Raw genomic sequence first — 20643 nt, forward strand, 5'->3', positions numbered from 1 at the left:
ATCGATGAAAGCCTAGTGAAAATGGGCGGTGCTTGGCATTCACTTTTCGAGCATGCGCCATGACTGTCAAATCACCAACACACACACACACACACACACACACACACCCGCAGCAAAATAACCAAAAATGTGTCCATGTGTGGCTGCACAGTCGATGCTGAATAAATAGGAACAGTGGTGGGTTACAGTGGTGGACAGGAAAGTGAGTATGGATAAGTAAATAGTGTAAAGCGAGATGGAAATGACTGTAATAATAGCAAGCACGTAGTTTTAAATGAATTTAGTTCCTTAAAATTGTCAAAATTCCATGTTGGATATACAATTAAAAATATTTTCTATGTAAGAGCTGGAGTTCTACTGAAAGTTTCGTCCATACCTAGTTTTATATATAAATTTATTTCTTTTAGAAAAATATTAGCACAGTTTTCTTATAAGCTATATTGTCAATTAAAATTATTATGATACAAAATTCAAGTGATAATATTTCATAAATAAATATTAAATAATATTAAAATGATCAATAATCAATGAATATGCATTATTTTTTAAATATTTTTTGATATATCTGATATATCTAAATCTTTGAACTGTGTCAACAGTCTTAATATTCCTCTCCGCCACTGTAATCCCATTCAATGGGTGTGACCAACAGTCATGCCATCTCGCTCGGACTTACACATCCCTCTCTCTATCTTAACCACCAGAGAGAATGAGAGAGAATATCCGAGTCGGTGGTGGAAAATGGCGTGAAACGAAGAGGAACCACAGCCATGGCTTCCACAAATGCCCACAGTGTCCGTGCCGAAACACTCCATGTGGGCCGGCCTTCGGTGTCTGTCTCTTAAACCAGTAAATCGGGTTTCGTCTGGCGATGGAATGGCGGTAAACAGAGAGGGATAGAGAGCGCGCGAGTGAGGGAGAGAGCGTGAGTGAGGGAGAGAAGACTGAAAAACGGAGACGGAAAACAGGTTCGCTTGCGCCGAGAGCTCGCCTGCTCGAACATAACAAAAGCACGGCTCGAATGGAACGGTTCTCCGACGTTCGCATAGCACTCGTGAGTCAGAGTCAGTTTTTCCGTTGAAATCTCTCTATTTTCCCGTTTTTCCAAACGCCGGTTACGCGAAAAGCTTCGCGTTGTGTTCAAAACAGCCCCCCTATAAAAAATAACCCAATGAATGCAAATATCATAAAGAAAGCATTGAAGAAAAGTGTGTGAGAAATACTCAAAAAAAGAGAAAGAATATGTGCGAACCGAGTGAAAGTGTTGGAAACTGAAAAGTCAGAAAACGTCTAACAGAAATCGGAAATACTAGAATATACATTGGTGCTCCGGTAGAAGGCCAAGTGGTGCTCCGAAATCGAAAGGAAGATCAGGCGGTGCTCCAAGGCTGATCCGTCAGCATGAGCTCATTCCTCATGGGTTATCCACATGCCCCCCATCACGTCCAGAGTCCCATGTCCATGGGCAATGGCCTGGATCCGAAATTTCCGCCCGTGGCCGATGACTATCATCACTATAATGGTCATTATTCCATGACCGCCTCCACGGGGCACATGAACAGTGCCGTCGGAGTCGGAGTCAGCAGCGGCGGTGGAACACTCGGTGTCGGTGGCTCGGTTGGCGGGGTGACAGGTGGTGCAGCGGCCATGTCTGGTCACCCGCATGCGATGCATCCGGCGGATATGGTCAGCGACTATATGGCCCATCACCACAATCCCCACACGCACTCGCACACCCACCCGCACTCGCACCACCACAGCAATAGTGCGTTGTCCGGCGTCCATCAGCCATCCGCCGGTGGGTACACCACTAACTATGCCGCCGCCACACCGCCCTCTAGCCACCATCCACACTCGCATACGCATCCGCACGCGCATCCCCACCAGAGTCTCGGATATTACGTCCACCATGCCCCCGAGTTCATCTCCGCCGGAGCCGTGCACTCCGATCCGGCGCCGCTTTCGAATGCCGGCTACGGGCCGTCGGTGAATGTCCCCAACAGTGGGAGCGGCTCTGGAGGAGCTGCCATCGCCAACTCCAATGGATACTACGGGGGTTACGGCGGGGGCTATGGCACTGCGAATGGCAGTGTGGGCAGCACACACTCTCAGGGACACTCGCCGCACTCCCAGATGATGGATCTGCCGCTGCAATGCTCCTCCACAGAACCACCCACGAATACAGCACTGGGTCTCCAGGAATTAGGTGAGTTTTCAATCGGAGAAGGAATGAGAGTTCTATAAAATACGGAAGTCTGAACAGGGTTAGATTTGGAATCGTGGTTGTATTATACGAGAAATTAACGTATTTTAAGGTGGTAATGAGCTGCACTTAAAGGGTATACTTCCTCCCATGAAATACATTAGGTGTAAGGGGGATTCTTTATGAGAATAATCTTTAGCTAAATCAGCCTTTGTGAGAATCAATTATTGTGAAAGCACTCTTGAAAAGCTCTAATCTTTGTTCTAAAAAGAGAGTCGTCTGCTCGATTGGTCTCCATATACTCTACTATAATCCTAGATCATAAAATTCATGAAAATATCAACTAAGCCGTACGAATATTTTAATTAAAACTTTATAAGCCATCTCCTTGTAACCCCCTTATAATAATCTGCTCTCAATGCAGGTTTAAAACTAGAGAAACGCATTGAAGAAGCTGTACCTGCCGGACAACAATTGCAAGAACTGGGAATGAGATTGCGCTGTGATGATATGGGATCCGAAGTGGTAATAAACCAAAAAATAAACCCTAGAAGAGAACCCTAATGCAAATTAACCATTGATTTATACAGGATGATATGTCGGAAGAGGATCGTCTGATGTTGGATCGATCACCTGATGAACTCCTCTCCAATGACAACGACGACGATCTGGGGGACTCCGACAGCGACGAAGATCTGATGGCGGAAACAACCGACGGCGAACGGATCATCTATCCCTGGATGAAGAAGATCCATGTGGCGGGTGTGGGTAAGTCGAAAGTTTCCTCCCTTCCCCACTCCTTTCCCACAAGAGTCCCAGACATTGTGCCCCCATTTTTTTTTCGGGGTATGCTAATTAAATTACTTAGCTGCCAACACCCACTTGATCCACTGACAGGCCCCTCTGTAATGTTCGCTCTTTGGCGAAAAACACAGAGGCCAAAGAAAGAAAACTGCGACTGCGACTGCGACTCCCAAAGCTCATTAATCAAAATCAAGAATGCCACGCCTCATGTCGGAGAGGCTAAAGACCGTGTACCAACCCAAGTGACATGTTCCTGTATACACTGCTCCTTTACTATATATACTATATCTTTAGGTTTTTTGTGTGAGTTTTCTCGGCAAAATGTAGGCCTTCTGAGCCTCTTCCAGTGGTTCTTTCGACACTTGAAGTTGCTTCGCAGGCTTCGGTTGCCTTGACGTCACAGAGTCAATTGATATATCATTGGAATGATCAAGGGAATATAGGAATTTATATTGTACTTAATGGGAAAAAAACCTAGTGATTGAGGGTAAATGTCAATGATTTCTTCCTTTAGAAAGTGGGATCCTAATTGAGGTTTTTTTTTAACATAAACATAGGACGACACTATAACCTTTCGACTACAAATATTTATTGATTCCTAAGAAATATGTCTGCAATGGAGTAATATTTTAGGTATATTTATTGATCGTAGTTAGGCTCTAGTAATTCTTGTTCCCTTTATTATAATTCAAACCAAGTTCAGGTGATTTAACCGGATTTTAAACAGTTTCAATGACTCGAAATTCTGTAAAATATCTCTAACAGTTCTAGATACTTGTTACCATGTCCAACCTCTCATTGAACACTCATTCACTCACATCACCCAATCTTTGAGCTTGCCTTTACAACTTTTATGAATATACAGCCCCATTAATGCTCTATACAAAAACTGAATGCAGATCCGAGAACAGGTTTCCATTTCAGAGTTCAAAACCATTCACCAGAAGGCAACAGCACCACTGAATGAGCCACAGTCCATTCCACTGCGATGTGGCACAGATAATTACCCATAATTGTCGCAGCCTAAAACGTAGGAATTCATTCAGCCATATGTCCGAATGTCGAGTGGGTTACCAACTGATGATTGTCGTCGCTTATTGTTTTAATATTACTGAATGGGGCATGGCTGGGAATGGGAGTGGGATGCCTTAGGGGCATCAAGTAGGTGTCGACTGCATTTACGCGGAGGCCCACGAGGAGTCTCCACGCACGGACCCTGATAGATTGCTTTTTAATTAGCACAGAGAGAGACCCAGAGCCCTGATGGAGTACTCCAATTTGGGTATAACCTTGACCCAAATGGGTAATTATAATGTTTCGTTTTACGCCACTCCGACGCGCCTCATCGGGCCACTCCAGAGAGACGCTTGGGGAATTGACTCTGACTCTAAGCATCAGAAAAATCAAAAATCAAAGTAGTCCATCAGACAGACAGACGGATGGATGGACGGACAGACGAAGGCACAAACGATCGCTCAGGGGCATGTTTGACACAGTCGCAAGGTACGTACCGTACCCGACTCCATCTCCATCTCCGACTTCGACTTTGGCTCCGACTGAGTGACGGATGGTCCGTGTCATTTGATGTTAATGTTGTGACATTTATCATGAGCGCACGACTACGAGAACAAGACGAAACTTGATTATCGCCAGTGCATCATCTCTCTCTCTCGGAGTATCGTCTCGGAGACTCGGAGTCTCTCGTCTCGTTATGTGCCCCAAAACCTGTGTCCCCCCGTACCCCAGCGGTGTCATGTTGTTCCCTTTACAAATGACTTACACTCGCTTAACACTTGCCTCTGCCGACTAGAGGCCCAAAAAAAAAAAAACTATGCGATGTGGCGTGTGGTCTTTTGCTCAATTTATTATGATAGTTTTTCTTTCTTTTTGTTTTTTTGCCCTACGGCCCAACAAAACACAAAACTTGTTCAAAGTTTTGTTTGAAAGAGAAGTGTGAAATGGTATTTAGAGAGCAATTTTGTTGATTATTTAATAGTTTCAATGGGCAAGTGTTGAAAAGATATCAATAAGTGTTGAGTGTTGGTAAGGGGACAGTGGGATTTGATTGTGGAAATTAGGTTGATTTAGTAGAATGAAAGGTTCTTAAATTAACGTTTGGGATGGCAGTGGAACTGGTAAAAGTCATAAAGAGTCCTAATAGAGTGTGATTCCTTTGATTCCTAATTGCTAAAACACTCGAAAAATAGTGTTGGAAATGACATTTTGATATGGGAAAAGTTGATTTGGGAGTAGTAAAAACTTCGATCTTATGGAAATTTGCTATCATTTAATTTCTAATATGATTGGTGACTGAAAAAAGATTGGATCCTATATAAAAAGTTTTAAAAGTTAAGAAAAACAGTGTGGAAAAGGGATATAAGGTTCATATTTGGGCTGAAAAGGAGAAAACTTGTATTAAGTACACCTAGAAATGTCTCATGTGGCCAAAAGGGTCTCAGAAAATTGTTTAATACATAAAGAATTCTTATAAGTATGATTATAATGTGAGTAGGAACTGCTTTAAAATTCGTTGGAAAATGGAGCTATCTTCCAACTAAAGTCCCAAACTTGTTGTTTAGGGTAAACATGGCTTTAACATACAACGAGATTCCCATATATCAAACCATTCTCAACCGAAGGTATCACATGCTAATGTGTTAGAGGGAAACCTCTCATAATCTTGGGTGAAAAATATTGATTTCATGCACGACAGAGAGGTCCAAGAGATGAGGTGGCTAAAACTTGTACAAGTTTCATGTTTTATACGATATACAATACACACAAAAAGAGAGATACTCTGCTGCTGCTGCTGCTGCTGTGGCGGCTATGGGGCATTCAATAAACAGTGAAACGTGAACAGCCTTGTAACTGAATTTCAATGGCAAGTCCACGATTAAGTTTCCACACCACGAGAGGGGCAGGAGGAGGAGACCTGAGACAGAGACTGAGGCTGAGGCTGAGAGTCACAGTTACCCGATGACTTGCGGAAAAGCCGCCTCAACGGCAAAAAAAAAAAGTGCAAGCTAAAGATACAGATACATGAAGGCACACAGCACACACAGATGCTGTAAAAACTCGACTGGAATATTGCGCCTTTTGCAAAATGTTTACCGGCGGCGGCCCAGGCCCAGGCCCAGGCCCAGGGCATGACAATGATGAAAATGACGCAGTAAAAATTAAGAAGTTCGCCTTTTATGACAGATGAGGCACGAACAGCTGAGGCACAGACACAGATACTGGGGACTCAGACACAAATACTGGACCCAGACATCGAATCAGACCCAGAGACTGGCCTCAGAGACCGAATCTCCGCTGAGTTCTTCGCACAAAGCATAATTAGCGAGATCCCCCTCTAGCAAGTGAATGGAGCTTCTCTCTCTTTCTTTTAACATATACCCGTCCCTATCTTGATTTGGCAATTTACGCCAATAAAAGTTCTCTTCTCTGAAGCTGCCAACTGTTTGCAAATTATTGAAATTGGCATTAATTAGCGTACATTTATTGCTCTCTGCCTTCGACCATTGTACTTCTACTTCCATAATTCTATATCTTTCGCACAGACTAGAGACAATTTTTGGAGAGGTTTCAGCGTGTCTTTGTGTTCTTTTGTTGAAAGCAAACGAATCTTCAAGGTCGCTCCATTGCCTGGGCTCCATTGTTTGTCCGGAGACTTAAAAGTCGTGAGCTTCTTACTGTCTTTCTTCTGGTATTTTGCGGCTCCATTCCATTCTATTTTCCACACACAAAACGATTGCGAGTCTTGGAACAAGTGCCTAAGACTTTTGGCTTTTAGTTGAATAACATTTTCGATGGTCATTTGTTGTTGTGCGTTCTCTTGGGCTATGCCATGAGAAGGGGAAAGTGAAATAAACACTATTTTTGGAGAAGGGAAACATGATTTTAGTGGGGCTCTTTTTTTTGGGAATTTTTGAAGGTATGCAAGGTATGGAAGGGAATTTAAATACAAGGAAAGTCTCTAAAATTCTTTAAAAATGTTACGTGGGCAACTTTCTATTTCCATTTTTATTTTCTGGGCTTTAAATGTATAAATATTTTAGTAGCACTGAAAAAATAACCAGGAATCAAACTTAATATAGAAATCTTGAGAGTTTGAACTTCATATAAGAACTGCGTGATGGTTTTCTTGGAAAATATAAAGGTTTTATACCAGGAATATATGATAACAGAATTTTCCCTATTTCTTTTATTTTTTACGAATTTTCTATAACAAAATTCTGTTTATCTTTAACCCATTTTTCATACAAATAAATTTGAAACCATTTATATTTATTTTACGCGAAAAATACTTGAATATTACTTTTTTTATAGTTTTTTCATATTGTTTTAGCTCAAATTAGTACCCCATTGACTCATAAATCTCTGCCAACTCCTTGAAACCGCATAAATTAACATATTTTATAATTTAAATGCTCACTAAGCTCTTAGCCATTTTGGTAAAATCTAAGCCCCAAAAGTATTTTTTGCGTTTGAGTGAACAAAAATTCATGGCGTAGAACAATTCTCCCACAGCGTGGCGGCGGCAACCAGTTCAAGTGCTGCTGCGGGTACTTTACGGTGGAGCCACAAAAATACATATATATACGATATACATATATGATGTATGGGGGCTTGGGGGTGTGCTCTGGGAAGGGGGCACATACATGTGTAAGTAGCATGAGCTCATGTTTATTTTTATTATTTCGCCTGGCTCTGCCACACAAATTGCAAGTCACTTGACAAGCTGCTGATGCAGCTCCCGCTGTTGTTGAAATGTTGACTTGCCTTTTTCTACTCTTTTTTTTGCCTTGCCATGAGCTCACACACAGATACTTTAAGGGGTAAGAAACATCCAAAGTTTAAACTCGGAATGGAACCCCAGCTGGAATGGATAGCACGGCGTATGCGCAATGCGGCATTCATTAGTGCAGATCTCAAAAATTATAAATTTCTAGCAATTTGTTTAAAACTGCAACGTGAAGCGACCTGCTCCCCCCACGATTTCCTAGGGGGAACAGGTTTTTTCTATAAATGATTTCTGATGAATGTTCATCTAAATGAATTATGACAGATGTTAAATATTTTTGTTGCTTGATTTCTTTCCATCTTTAATTTTTTTTGTCGCTGGCACGAGTCAAATTTCTTATTTAAACCACAAAAATATTTACCCACTCTCTGGCTTAAAGTTTATCTGAATAATTAATCACTCAAACGAATGCAAAATGAATGAAGTGCTGGGGAGAATCGAATCGAATCGAAAGGAGAAGCCCGGAAGTTGTCTGGTGGCACCACCGCACCTCAAAATTGGGATTGGGCTTTGGGATTTGGGGGATTAGGGCCCACCAAATGAGGCCGCCAGACAAAAGAGATTATGAAATAATGTCTGACATAGTTTTTGGGTATGTGGGGGAACCCGCTCTCTTCTCTCTCCCAGCCCGGCTTTTCCCTCTCTTTCTGTGAATGAATTTGTAGAGTCACAAATGCATGATAAATCATATGAAATTTTTAGGATGGGACAAACATGCCGACAGCCAACAACAGTTTTCAGAATGAGTCAGGGGCTTCGAATTTGGAATATATTGTAGGAATACTCAGGAGGGATCCATGCGAAGAGGTATCGGAGAGGGGGCACACACAAAATCCCACTGAAATCCCTAGAGAGCGCCAATATCCTAGATATTGCAGCTCTCCCTCTCTCCCCGATTTGGCAGCTCTTTAGCGCTGCCCTCTCTCTTTCCCTCTTGCCACATGCAACCCAACCGCTGGTGGGGGGACTTGTGCAATCTTGATTTCCATGGCCTTGTATGATTTGGCATTTTCATAAATTGGCTGCCATTCTTATGGCAGTTTTAAATGCAATTGGCACTCTTTTTCGGTTCCTCTTCTGGGCCACGACCATGACGTTGCTGTTTGCTCTTTCCTCTCCGCCTTCGCTGAGTTCTTCCTCTCTTTTCTTGGTCTGCCCTGGCAGTTTCGTTGAAATGTTGAAATGAAATGATACGCACTTATTAAAAACGAATTAACGCAGCATGCCGCCGCCGCCGCCGCTGCCGCCGCCAACGCCAACGCCACAGACAGCGTCATAGGCCCCTGACGCAGCAGCAGCTGACATTGGGTTTTCTCGCGCCCTCTCTTTCTATCTTACATGTCTGCACCTCTCTCTCTAAAGGTGTTTTTCTTTCCCTGTCCTGTCTCTCCCTCTCTCTCTTTGAAGGTGTTCCCCTTTGTAATTGATATTGCTGTTGTTTTTGCCCTTCGATTTGGTTTAGTTTTTCTTCCTTTTTCTTCGTTTCCTACTGGTTTCTCGGTTTCATTTTCTTCATTTCATGCCGCGGAAATTTGTTGAGTTGTGTTTTTTCGGTTTCATGATATCTGTAATTTCAAGAATTTTGGTATTACATGAAATTACGAAAAGGAAATTGGTAAGGCAAAGGAAGTTTTTTCGATTTTCTATGATTTTTACTTTGTTTGCAGAGGATTTAAAAGATTCTGGGGATTTCCGAAGATTCTACGTTCCTTATATCCTGCTCAAGCAGGACTTCTATTAGGATTTCTATAGAAAAAGCATGCCAGAATCTTAGGAGTCTATAAAAGAGTTTATTTGATAAGGAAATTGCATACCAAACTATCACTTCTTTAATGGAAATACTCTATGCTTATTCTGGTATAAAAACCTTTTCAAGATAAACTTTTGAGCATAAATTGGTGAACATATGACTCCCTGAACCCTTTTGTCCTAAGGGAAAATACCTCTATCTATGGAAACAAAAATAAATATAGAGAACCATAGAAAAACAGACACTGTCATAGAGAAATTCTCCCTTGAACAGACCTCTCCTGAACACAAACTCTCCTAAATCGACCCCAAGAAAGAACCACTCCTACCCACTGACAGATGACCAACTAAGAGTGCTGGCTGTCCACCCTTGAAGTTTACAATATAATCTTCATTTTCTCAATCCAATCCTCGACAACTTTGAAACCCACAAGCGAATAAAAAAAAACTTGTCAGCAGATCTTAGGCGCATCTGTGGTGCTTTTCTTTGTCCAATCGAGTGACCCATGTTCAAGCATTCTCTTCATTGGACCACCCAAAAAGCCCAACCCAACCCACAGGCCCACCTCCCACCCTGTAGGGCTGTCAACGGCCGGCTGGCTGGACACCGAAGAGCGCTGGACACACACTGACAGAATATATCATTAATCTAAGTTTTGGGCCTCGCCTGGGATTGAAATATTTCTATCAAATCGAAAGCTGTCTGTCACAGACGCAATGAAATTTTTATAAATGTACAAAACCCGAATGGAGCAGCGGATGTGAAACAGTTGCACCGAACAGAACAGAACAGAACAGAACAGAAGAGAAAACTCTGATGGAAACATCAACATAATCGGAGATGTGGCAGCAAATTGAAATTGATGGAGCGTGCAACAATTCTGATCCAATGGACACCAAATGTCTGTCTGGGCATCTTTCGGGTCTTTCGGTGGCAGGTGCGAGGCATTTATTTGGCGGCGATAAAAATTAAAAAATAATAAGACAACGGAAAAGAGGAAAAGAGGAAAAGCGGAAGGGCTAAGGCTGCGACCCAGGCCAGGGAGGGAAAAACTAAATTGCGGCCGCGAAATGCGGCAACCTTCGATGGACAGACAAGGACAAGCGCAGCCCAGGCGCCCAAGCGCTATTTGATTTTGATTAATTATCCTGCCACAAGGAGGTCTTTCATGTCCCCGCTGGCACACAGTCACCCCCCACCCCCCACCCCTACTCCCAACTAAAACCCCGTCCCAAACGTCACATCCTCCAAAAAGGAGTTCCAGTTCTCGCGCTTCCAAGGTGAAAGGAAAACTTTTGGCTTTGTCGGAGGCTTTCTTAAGGGTTGTCAAGTTATCTAAGAGATTTATTGAGAAACGCAATTTGAAGTGTATTAATTGTGGATGCCACTCCCCTTTCCATATAATGTTCCTCCTTTCAAAGCCATTAATTATGGAAAATATTCTTCGTTTTTAGCGAATGGCTCGTATCAACCGGGAATGGAACCGAAACGCCAACGCACCGCCTACACACGACACCAGATCCTGGAACTGGAGAAGGAGTTCCACTACAATCGCTACCTGACGCGACGGCGACGCATCGAGATCGCCCATACGCTGGTGCTGTCGGAGCGTCAGATCAAGATCTGGTTCCAGAATCGTCGCATGAAGTGGAAGAAGGACAACAAGCTGCCAAACACCAAGAATGTGCGCAAGAAGACGGTCGACGCCAATGGCAATCCAACACCGGTAGCCAAAAAGACCTCCAAGAGGACCAGTGCCAAGAAGCAGGCGCAACAGCAGCAGCAGACACAGTCACAGTCCCAGAACTTGCCACAGTCTCAGCAGAACCCACAGCAGCAGACTCCAGTGATGAATGAGGTGAGTGGATCGTGTTGAAAGTCAACAGAAAAGGCACTTTAAGTGCGGGTCCTCCGGCTCCTTCGGGGTTTATGCGTGGCCTGAATCAGAATATCATTAATTGATGGGAGGATCCTGAGGCAAGATCAGCGTCTGCCTCAAAAACCAAGATAAAGATGTGGAACCAAAGCTAGGAATATTCTGCATATCTTTCATAGATATTATATTATAGAAAAGTATCTAAAACCATACTTATACAATATCTCTCTCTCTCTCTCTATTCCAGTGCATTCGTTCCGATAGTTTGGAGAGCATTGGCGATGTGAGCTCTTCTCTGGGGAATCCCCCCTACATACCAGCGGCCTCTGAACCGGGCAATGCCTATGTCGGATCTCAGCAGCATCACAGCAATAATAATAATACCAACAGCAATAATAATAATAATAACAATAACAACCTCAATAATAATAATACGAATAACAATCAAATGGTGGGACATACGAGTCTCCATGGGAACCATCATCAACAGCAGCAGCAGCAACAATCCGATCTCATGACCAATCTGCAGTTGCACATCAAACAGGACTACGATCTTACAGCACTGTAGGCAACAGGACTACGATCTGACAGATGCGTAGAAAATGTAGAAAAAAACCTTAAGCACATGTAAATTTCCCAACCCAAACCCCAGCCCCACTTCCTTTGTAGATCTTTGTGTTTGTTTTCTTTTCTAAAAACGAAAACCTTGCGACTCTGTGGACAAGGCCAAGGACAAATCGGAATATACAGTGAACAAAAATAGTTAGTTAGACTAAAGTTAAGCATCGACCATTAGGTAATCGAACTCTCACTTAACCCAAAATCCTTTTAACCCCAAAACAAAATGTTGTATATGAGATATATGTGTACTTAAGCATCCCCCCTAAGAATCAGGTATAAGAGAGTTTTTGTATAAAGCCTAGAAAGATTTGTCATAGTCATTAAGTGGTACAACATAATAGAGATCTATATATAGTACTTAGTATATAGGATTGCATATATGTATAATTATGATTATTATTATTATTATTAAATGTAGTGTGGCATTTGTTGTGCGTCGTCTAGATGTATGTAAGTTCGTACGTATATTTTATGGATACAAATAAATGATATAAAATGAAAGATAATTAATGAAAAGTTTAGAGAAATTTATTGTGAACGAAAAAGTTAAGGAAATGTACTGCACTTTGGGTAAGAAATCAATGAATCACTTTATGATTTAAAGGAGAAATATGTATATTTGGTTCCCTACGAAAAAGATAAACTTTTAGAAGATTTTTGCGAATATTGGTATACGAAAAGTGAGATGATTTGATGGATTTTATGGGACAATATATAATATATTTTTGGAGAATTTATTCTGCGAATATTTAGCTTAGGCGGACATGTTCTTTGATCGAGCCATGGTTGTCCATCCAGAGGGGAATCCTGTATCCATCGCACCCATAGAGACCATAATTTTCAGCAGGAACGCGTAATGCGGCAGCGCCCATCTGTCGGTATGCGTTTCATCTCAGAATCCGCTTGGCCTGGTGTTGCTTTGCAACTGAATGCTGCAGTCATTCCATAGATCTGTAAATCAAAAAAGATTTAAAGCTAATTCCCCTTTCACAGCTCCTTCAAAAGTAACCAACAAAAATTTCAAACCAAACTTTATTCCTGAATGACTGAAGCACACACTCCTTTTGATGGATAACATCCCCTCAAAAAGACAATTTTCTTAACCCGCCTACACACACATAACCCAAGTAGTGGACTTATCCACGATGATAATCCGCTGATTCATCCATCGCTCATTGTCAACTAATTAGGACAAATTTAAACATCATGACCCAAACGCTGCTGGGATCCAAACTCCTTTTGTGTTTCGTGTTTCGGAGGGGGATTTCGCGCTAAAGAATTCAACAGGCCTTTGTTGCCAATCAACATTTTGGGGGGCTCTGTGTGGCAAGGAGGCACGGGGCAGGCAGGCAGGCGGGGTCGCCAAATGCTAACAAGAGTTCTTAATTAAAAATCGATTCGTCCAATGATTGATCACAGCCCATTGGCACCTGTTGGCTTCTGGAAATATGTTCAACAAGAAATCATCTCTCCCAAGGAATTGCATAGCGAATGGGGATCCTGAAGGGGTGATAAACTGGTCTTTGCACACACATTTCACTCGAATATCGAGGTCCTATTGCGAATTGTTAGTGGTTATTCAGGCGTGCACTCCTCCTCGTTGACAATGACCAGAGAGACGACTCCTCCAGGGGATCGGGAGTAGCAGTGCCCTCTCGGTTGGGACACAATCAATCTACCCCTGACTTGGACAGTGGATTGTCGTGCCTGGGTACATGGAAACACTCTTAGCGCTTAATTTATCATTGCGAAATGATCAGCACTGTCTCCTGCTCCTTCGGAGTCCAGTCCAAACTGGAACTGGAAATTGCGCGCCGCACACTCGCCTCAAGCCTCAAGCCTCAAGCGATAAAAGGATTAAGACCTACTTATAGACCGGAACGAAACAAGAGCCTGAAGACGAGGAGAGGAGACCTGAAACCCAGACGGAGGACCATACAAGGAGGACGCGGATGAGTACCAGCAAAAAGTTGACATTGCGTTCTCCCCTGTTGAAATTAGCAGCTCAAAGTGATTACGAGAGCATGAGCACGTGTTATGGAAATAATTTAACACTTTGACAGGGATAGCAGTACAGAAGAGAGGGGGTCGCGATCGGAGTGGGGCGCATGGGGTACGCGGGTTCTGGAATATCACTCGTAATTATGACCAACGGTAGCTTCAGTTGTCACTTGCCCTCGGAAGAGGACCCACCGCAGACAGGATTTGTGACAAGTTTTTCGGTTAAAGAATATAGATACAGAAAATATCATAAAGAGGTGTTAAAACAAATGAATTAACTAAAGAAAAATATAAACATAATTCCAAAAGAATTCTAAACCATTAAATTTCCAAAAACCTAAATATCTGTAGCCATAAACCAACGAAAACTCCACCAAAATCACACCAAAGCCGTCAGAAATCAATAGAATTCGATCGGATCTACAATTTTAAAGCCAGAACCCTTCCTAGAACCCCTTCCCATCAATCCATTAAACCCTCGAAAACGACTCTCACACCTTTCAAGAGGCCACAAAATCTGTAGGGTATTTGTTCTAAATGATTTTTAATAGACAAAACTCAGCGCAGCCATTCCTCTGACCATTTATATTCCATCCTCCAACCGACCGACCATCCATCCATCCATCGTATGGGGTAAAAGGAGGCCAGGCCAGGCCGGGACCAGGCTGAAGGCAGGAGGCACTCGCATGGTCAAACATAATACATGGGTTAATGGTTACAAATTAGGCCTGGATCGGTTGCACGCACAGGGAGGCAGGCAGTAGATGGAGAATGGAGGATGGAGAATGGAGGATGGAGAATGGAGGATGGAGAATGGAGGATGGACGACGGAGGAGTACGACCAACCGCAGGCTCCCTGCCACAAGATGTGGCAAATGGAAGGAGAGACTAAGCTGCCAATTTAATAAATGGCCAGGCATTAATTAAATCGAAAGAAGAGCGAGCGGCAGGGGCCGGGGCAGGGGCAGGGGCAGGGGCATATACACAATGGAAGGGGACGAACGACTTGAGTGATGAGACTTGATTGATTCCTGCCGAGGGCCACACTTGAGGTGCATTGTTGCACATAATTGTGACTCTGGCCTTGGGCTGCACTACCACATTGATTTATGCCCGGGATCTCTTTTGTGTGCTCCTGCCACACGGAAAATTTGTTTCCAATTCAACAACAAACTTGATGAGAATTGATGCCACTTCAAAACGGTTTGACTCTGATTTCAGTGTTTATTTTGACAGCGCCATTAAATGGCCAACTAATTGGCAAGGTGAAAAACAATTAGATGGCAGTTTTCAGTGGAATTCTAGAGGACACAGAATCACAAAACGGTAGCCCTCTGGCCAGAACCTTGGCAAAACCCACTTCGGCATTCATCAAATGGTATATTAGAAGAAGTCAAACCTCGCAGCAGGAGAACCTTTGCCTCCTAGAGAATCCTTTTTCGGCCCCTTATAATCCCCTTTCCTTCACTTGTGCCGCCGCCAGACATTGCGCGTGGGCGTTTTTGGTGGGCGTTTCGCTATTCCGATATGCAAAAAAAATGTATGTGCCGATCCGAGCCAATGAAATTAGCAACAGTAGACGCAGCTAATGGTTTTGTTTTGTCTCGTCCTTTCCAGGAGCGGCAGCGGCACAAAGGACGAGCTGGCACAGCCAGAAAGGGTTGAGCCGTGTCCCTTGACTTCTGTTGGGATAATCCGGGATGAAAGAGGATGAGACTGGATTACAGAACTACCGCTGCGAAGAGTCAAAGAGTTAGAGGAAATGAGATGCTTAAAAACTACCTTTGAACTAGACGAAAAATTCTCAAAGATTAGGCACTGAAATATGAGCAAACTTTAGAGGTTTTTAATAAGGAAATTTAAGAACTCTTTTCTGTGATATTAAACCAAAATGTTTGCCTTTATATATAAGCATCTGGGCACAGAATAATTCAACTAAAATTGTTACAAATTTACAGACCCTCAAAAAGGGGAATGGGATCTTCTCTTGGTATTTCTGTACCTCTATATAGAATGTGTCCTAATATTCCCCCTACCATTTGGCTCTTTGGTCGAGCTCTTTGCAACGCCGTGGCAGGGGCAGCAGCAGCAGCAAAACTACGAGTGCGAGTACGAAGTATCTGCGGTAATTGACATTCGATCATTAATCACAAGGCTGCACATTGCAGACATTTCCTTTCGTTCGTTTCATTTCGTTGGGTTTTTCGCTACGAAATTTTATTCGATTTCGAGAAAGAGACAGAGAGAGACAGTTTCTTTTTTTTACAATTTCAAGCAAGTGGAACGGCCTTCAACACCTTCTCTTCTTTTTTTTTTGGGGTCCTCTTTTGGGGGAAGGCAGTCTCCTTTTTGGGACAAGGAGTCCAAGAGTCCCGTCCCCCATCTTTGCATCAGCATCATGGCCGCCCTGGCCCTAGTGGCGCTACTGAGTGCTTTGTTCTTCCGACTGACAGCTCCTTGATGTGGCAGCAACAGCAGGCAGGCAGGCAGGCAGGCCTTGCCTGAAGGGTCCGTAAGTCCCCCATATCATATATGATGTGTGAGAGTGTGTGCTCGCACCCTCATCCCTCTTTGCACACACACTCTCTCCAGCCCTACAGCCCTCCAGCCCTCCAACCCTCGACGCCGTCACCACCCTCGAGTGCCAGTGAAAGTTCTCTCCCCAAAAACAGAACCCAGAACAGATGAAAGTAGCCAGCAATTTCCAACCATTTGCAATTCTCTGACAGTAGTAGCATTTCTGATGAAATTTTATTCCGTTCACATAGCCGTCCATGTAATTTCTGCCGCTCGCTTGGACCCCACGATTTTTTATGTCCTTTTGTTGATTATTTCGTTGACATGCCGCCTGTCTCTTCCCTGTCTCTTCTCCGTCTTATTCGCAGTTGAAGTAGCATTAGAAATAAAGGAAGAAGATGCCTCCGCTTCCCCCCGCCCCCCACACACTTTTTGGTGACATTTTTTTGACAAATGTTACGCTTTTGGCGTTGGTTCTTTTTTGGGGGAGTGGCTCTTGTTCTGGTTCTGGTTCTAAGAAGGCTTTTTCGATTTGTGTGTGTTTTGTGGTTTGTTCCAAGTTTTTAGCCATTTCAAAGATATTTTGAAACATTTTGCTAGGATTTCTGGGAAGGTTTCTGCTCGAGAGGGATATATGTAACTTCGGTTGTTTTGGATGGGTTGCATCATTTGGAGGATTGGGGGTTGATCATACTAAAAAAAAATAGAATAATACTAGGGTGCAGGCGCTTAGCCCGCAGTCCCCGTCTCAGTTGCTTAAGCGAAGAAGAAAAACAAAATAGCTACAGAAGCCTACAGATTCAGAGGGTTTACGATGAGTACAGTAAATTCTTGAATATTCTATGAATCTATGAAAAAAGTTTTTCCGAGATATTGATGGCTTTTAAAATTTTTAACATCATAAAAACTTTACTTGAATTGAACTAAGTTTTTTTCCAGTGGAATTTGAAGATATTTTTAAAAATTAAATTTATTTAAATTTCCAATCAATAGATAGATATTGTAAATTAAAGTTAAGTTTTTAAGCACTTAGAGGAAAAACTATTTTATATTTTTGTCTGATCTCTTCTTAATGATTAGCTCTATATTATTGAATACAGCTTTCATTAAAAATGTTTTACAAAATTTAAATTGTCCTATGCGTTGTCTTCACTGATCGTGTTAATGTGACCTTTTGTTGATATTAATCTCTTATCAAATCATTAAGTTAATTATAACTAATTAATAATTATTAAGAAATGTTTGCCTTTTGCCGCCATCTGTTGCGGAGTAGCTGCCACACAAGTTCCACACACCCTCCACATATTTCGCGGTTCAAGTACTGGCTAAAAGAAAGAGACAGCCATACTACACATGCTGAATATAAGAAAGGGGAAACACACTTTCTACTGAATGTCTTAGTCGTGACACGAACCAGGTGTAAGCTGTTATGTCATTGAGATGTAGAGCTTATGTAGAATAACATTTCATGGTTTTTCTTCGATTCGATGCAATTCAAAAAGCATTTTATAGAAATAAAAACAAAAATATGCTTTATTCTTTTATTTTTTAAATAATACTAGAAAATTATGAGTTCTGCTGATCCCCACGTTCCCATGCAGATATCTGTCATTTTCGATTTGTTGTTCAAATTACTCAATTTGGAAAAACTCCCATAGAAGGCTATGATATGTATTTCACTAATCCCTTTGTTAGTTGTTTTAGTTTAGTTTTTCAGCTGTTTGTGCTGTTATCTGATTTTTCGCACAATTGGAAAAATCCTAGTATATTCTTTGGTAAACGAAATTTGTAGACTTTTTTTTGAAAATTATACTTGTAAGAAACACAATAATTTTTGATTTAAACATGTCCAATCAAAGTGATCATCTGGTGGTTCGGGCTCTGCTGACTCTGAACACAATTGCCACCTTGGATGAGATAGTGGACCACTTTACGCAGCGCTATGATGTGAGATCTATACCATCCTCAGTATTTGAAAATGTGTTAATTTTATGGTTTCTTTTGCAGTTCAATCCTGAGCAACGAAATAGACTTTCGGAGGTAGTAGAGCAGACCCTTAAGGAGGCCGTGCGTTTCGGCTTTATCCGGATGGAGAATGGTGCCTACTGTCTTCTGAAGTCAGCGTTTTCAGCCCAGAGGGAACAGGCCGTACAGACGCCTATTAGACCCTCGATGGAGACCCAACCATCTACAGAAAAACGTCGCGTTTCCTCAGTAACCAAGTGTGTGTCCAAATTGGGGAACTGGTGTCGTATCTCCTAGTGCCAGATGCCATAAATAAACGCCTATCTGCCAAGTTTTTAGTGTTTATTTATTTTTAAAATTGATCAGTGCAGATAAAGATAAAGTGCACTGATTTATGGAAATAGTTGCCATTCTGCCATTCCGAATATTCCTCGATTTGTTCGTGATTAAATGGTCATAAAATGGACCTGACCCCAAAAATAATTAGCAGCGGCGGCCACAGCTGTGGGCAAGCCATGGTATAACTGTGTGTGGCCAAAATGGTAGCTGAAAATGGGAAATGGCAATTGGATGGAAATGAAAATGAAACTGAAACTCAAACTAAAGTTGGGAGGGCAATAAATTCTGGCATTTCCAGTTTATGTTAATCCAATAAATATTGCTGCACAGCTTCCACAGTTCCCTCCTCCCTGCTCCCTCCTCTTGCTGCGGAGTAATCAATTTTATTTGCAAAACAATTTGTATTTATTTGATGGTGGATATTGTGTGTATGGGTGCTCATGGTGCTCCTTTGGTCCTTTGGTGGCTCTTGTGCTATGATTCAGATACCAGTGCTCCTGCTGGTCCTCCTACACGGATCAGACTCCTGCCCATAGTCCCCTGGTCCTCTGTTGCTCCCCCTGATACGCTGGTCCTCTGGTCGTCTGGTTCCATGTCCTGCCATCCTGGTCCATCCTCTTCCACAAATTTAAAAGCTCAATTTGTCCATTTATGTCAACTTGTCACGCGAAGGAAAATAAAACGAATTAATAAAAAATACAGGAATGGGAAAGGAAGACAGCAATGAAGGATATACTCACAGACAGAGAGGAAGGAAAAAAGCAACAGAAAGAACGCTAGAAAGAGAGCAGAGATGTAGGGAAATCCCCAGTAGAAAAAGAGAGAGAAAAGAGAGAGAGAGAGAGGGATAGAGAGGGATAGAGAGGGCCATACTATCCTCGAAAGAGAAGGCAACTAAACGCGTAAAATATATTCAGCAATTGTTTGGTTTGGTCTCGCGCGCTCTACTCTGCTCATTGCATGCGGATACAAAGATACTTTAGCGCCAAGATACGGATACACCATCATTCATCGCTTATGCTGCCAGGGCCCTTCCCCTGCCATACAGTGCCTCCTCCTAGTGGCAGGATGGCACTCGTATTGTTGTTCCTTTCATGGCATTGCAAACGAATGGCAAAAACTGTCGCTCATTCGCATAAATCCTGACGAATGATTTCAGCGGGTCCAGGGCAAATGGCAAAAGGGGAGGAGAGGCAGGGATGGTTTATTAGGGGGCTGCCACGGGGGTGTTTGGATAGATGGATAGCAATAGATCCGCAGCGGAACAACGTGAGAGGAGTGCCACACAACAAAAGCAATTATATGTGCGAATCATTTTACGAGCTGCCTCTCAATGGTTCCTCACTCCACAGCCACAGCCACAGCCCCCCCACCAATATTTTCAACATTTTCGCCACGTTGGCAGCACACCGATACGATACGACAATGTGCTGAAAGCTGCAGCAAACAGAAACATTGGAAAAGTGGAAAAGTGGCAACAAAGGACAGGGAATTCCAGAAGCAAAAGGAGTGGCGAGAGCACAACTAAAACAAAGGACATGGCGGGGGCTTGGACATGGGGAAAAATCGAGTAAAACAAAGGACATGGCAAAATCGAGTAAAACAACGCAGGAAAACACCCGAGAAACAACAACGATTTCGAAATGACAAAGAAATTGCCAACCAGAATTGGGTGTGTGGGGGGAGGGTGGGAACCTGGGTGAAAAACCATCCGCTTAGAACCTCCTCCCACCCGAGCCACTCGTAAAAACGGAAAAACGCAA

General features: G+C 42.7%; 2 protein-coding genes across 2 annotated transcripts; both read left to right on the plus strand.

The window, feature by feature from the left end:
- The first annotated feature begins 1043 nt into the window (after positions 1–1043).
- On the plus strand, positions 1044–12417 carry LOC6591438 (homeotic protein deformed). The gene is made up of 5 exons (XM_002016925.2): positions 1044–2206; positions 2628–2728; positions 2794–2971; positions 11016–11419; positions 11685–12417. Exons 1-5 carry the CDS (start codon positions 1402–1404, stop codon positions 12003–12005), a joined length of 1809 nt encoding a protein of 602 aa, XP_002016961.1. The 5' UTR covers positions 1044–1401; the 3' UTR covers positions 12006–12417.
- A 5967-nt stretch (positions 12418–18384) lies between these two features.
- LOC6591439 lies at positions 18385–18872 on the plus strand. Its single transcript, XM_002016926.2, has 2 exons — positions 18385–18523; positions 18584–18872. The coding sequence occupies exons 1-2, from the start codon at positions 18422–18424 to the stop codon at positions 18836–18838; spliced, it is 357 nt and encodes a 118-aa protein (XP_002016962.1). The 5' UTR covers positions 18385–18421; the 3' UTR covers positions 18839–18872.
- The last annotated feature ends 1771 nt before the right edge of the window (positions 18873–20643 follow it).

Source organism: Drosophila persimilis, unplaced genomic scaffold (genome assembly GCF_003286085.1).
Source record: "Drosophila persimilis strain 14011-0111.01,24,50 unplaced genomic scaffold, DperRS2 tig00000000-arrow-pilon, whole genome shotgun sequence".
NCBI lineage: Eukaryota > Metazoa > Arthropoda > Insecta > Diptera > Drosophilidae > Drosophila > Drosophila persimilis.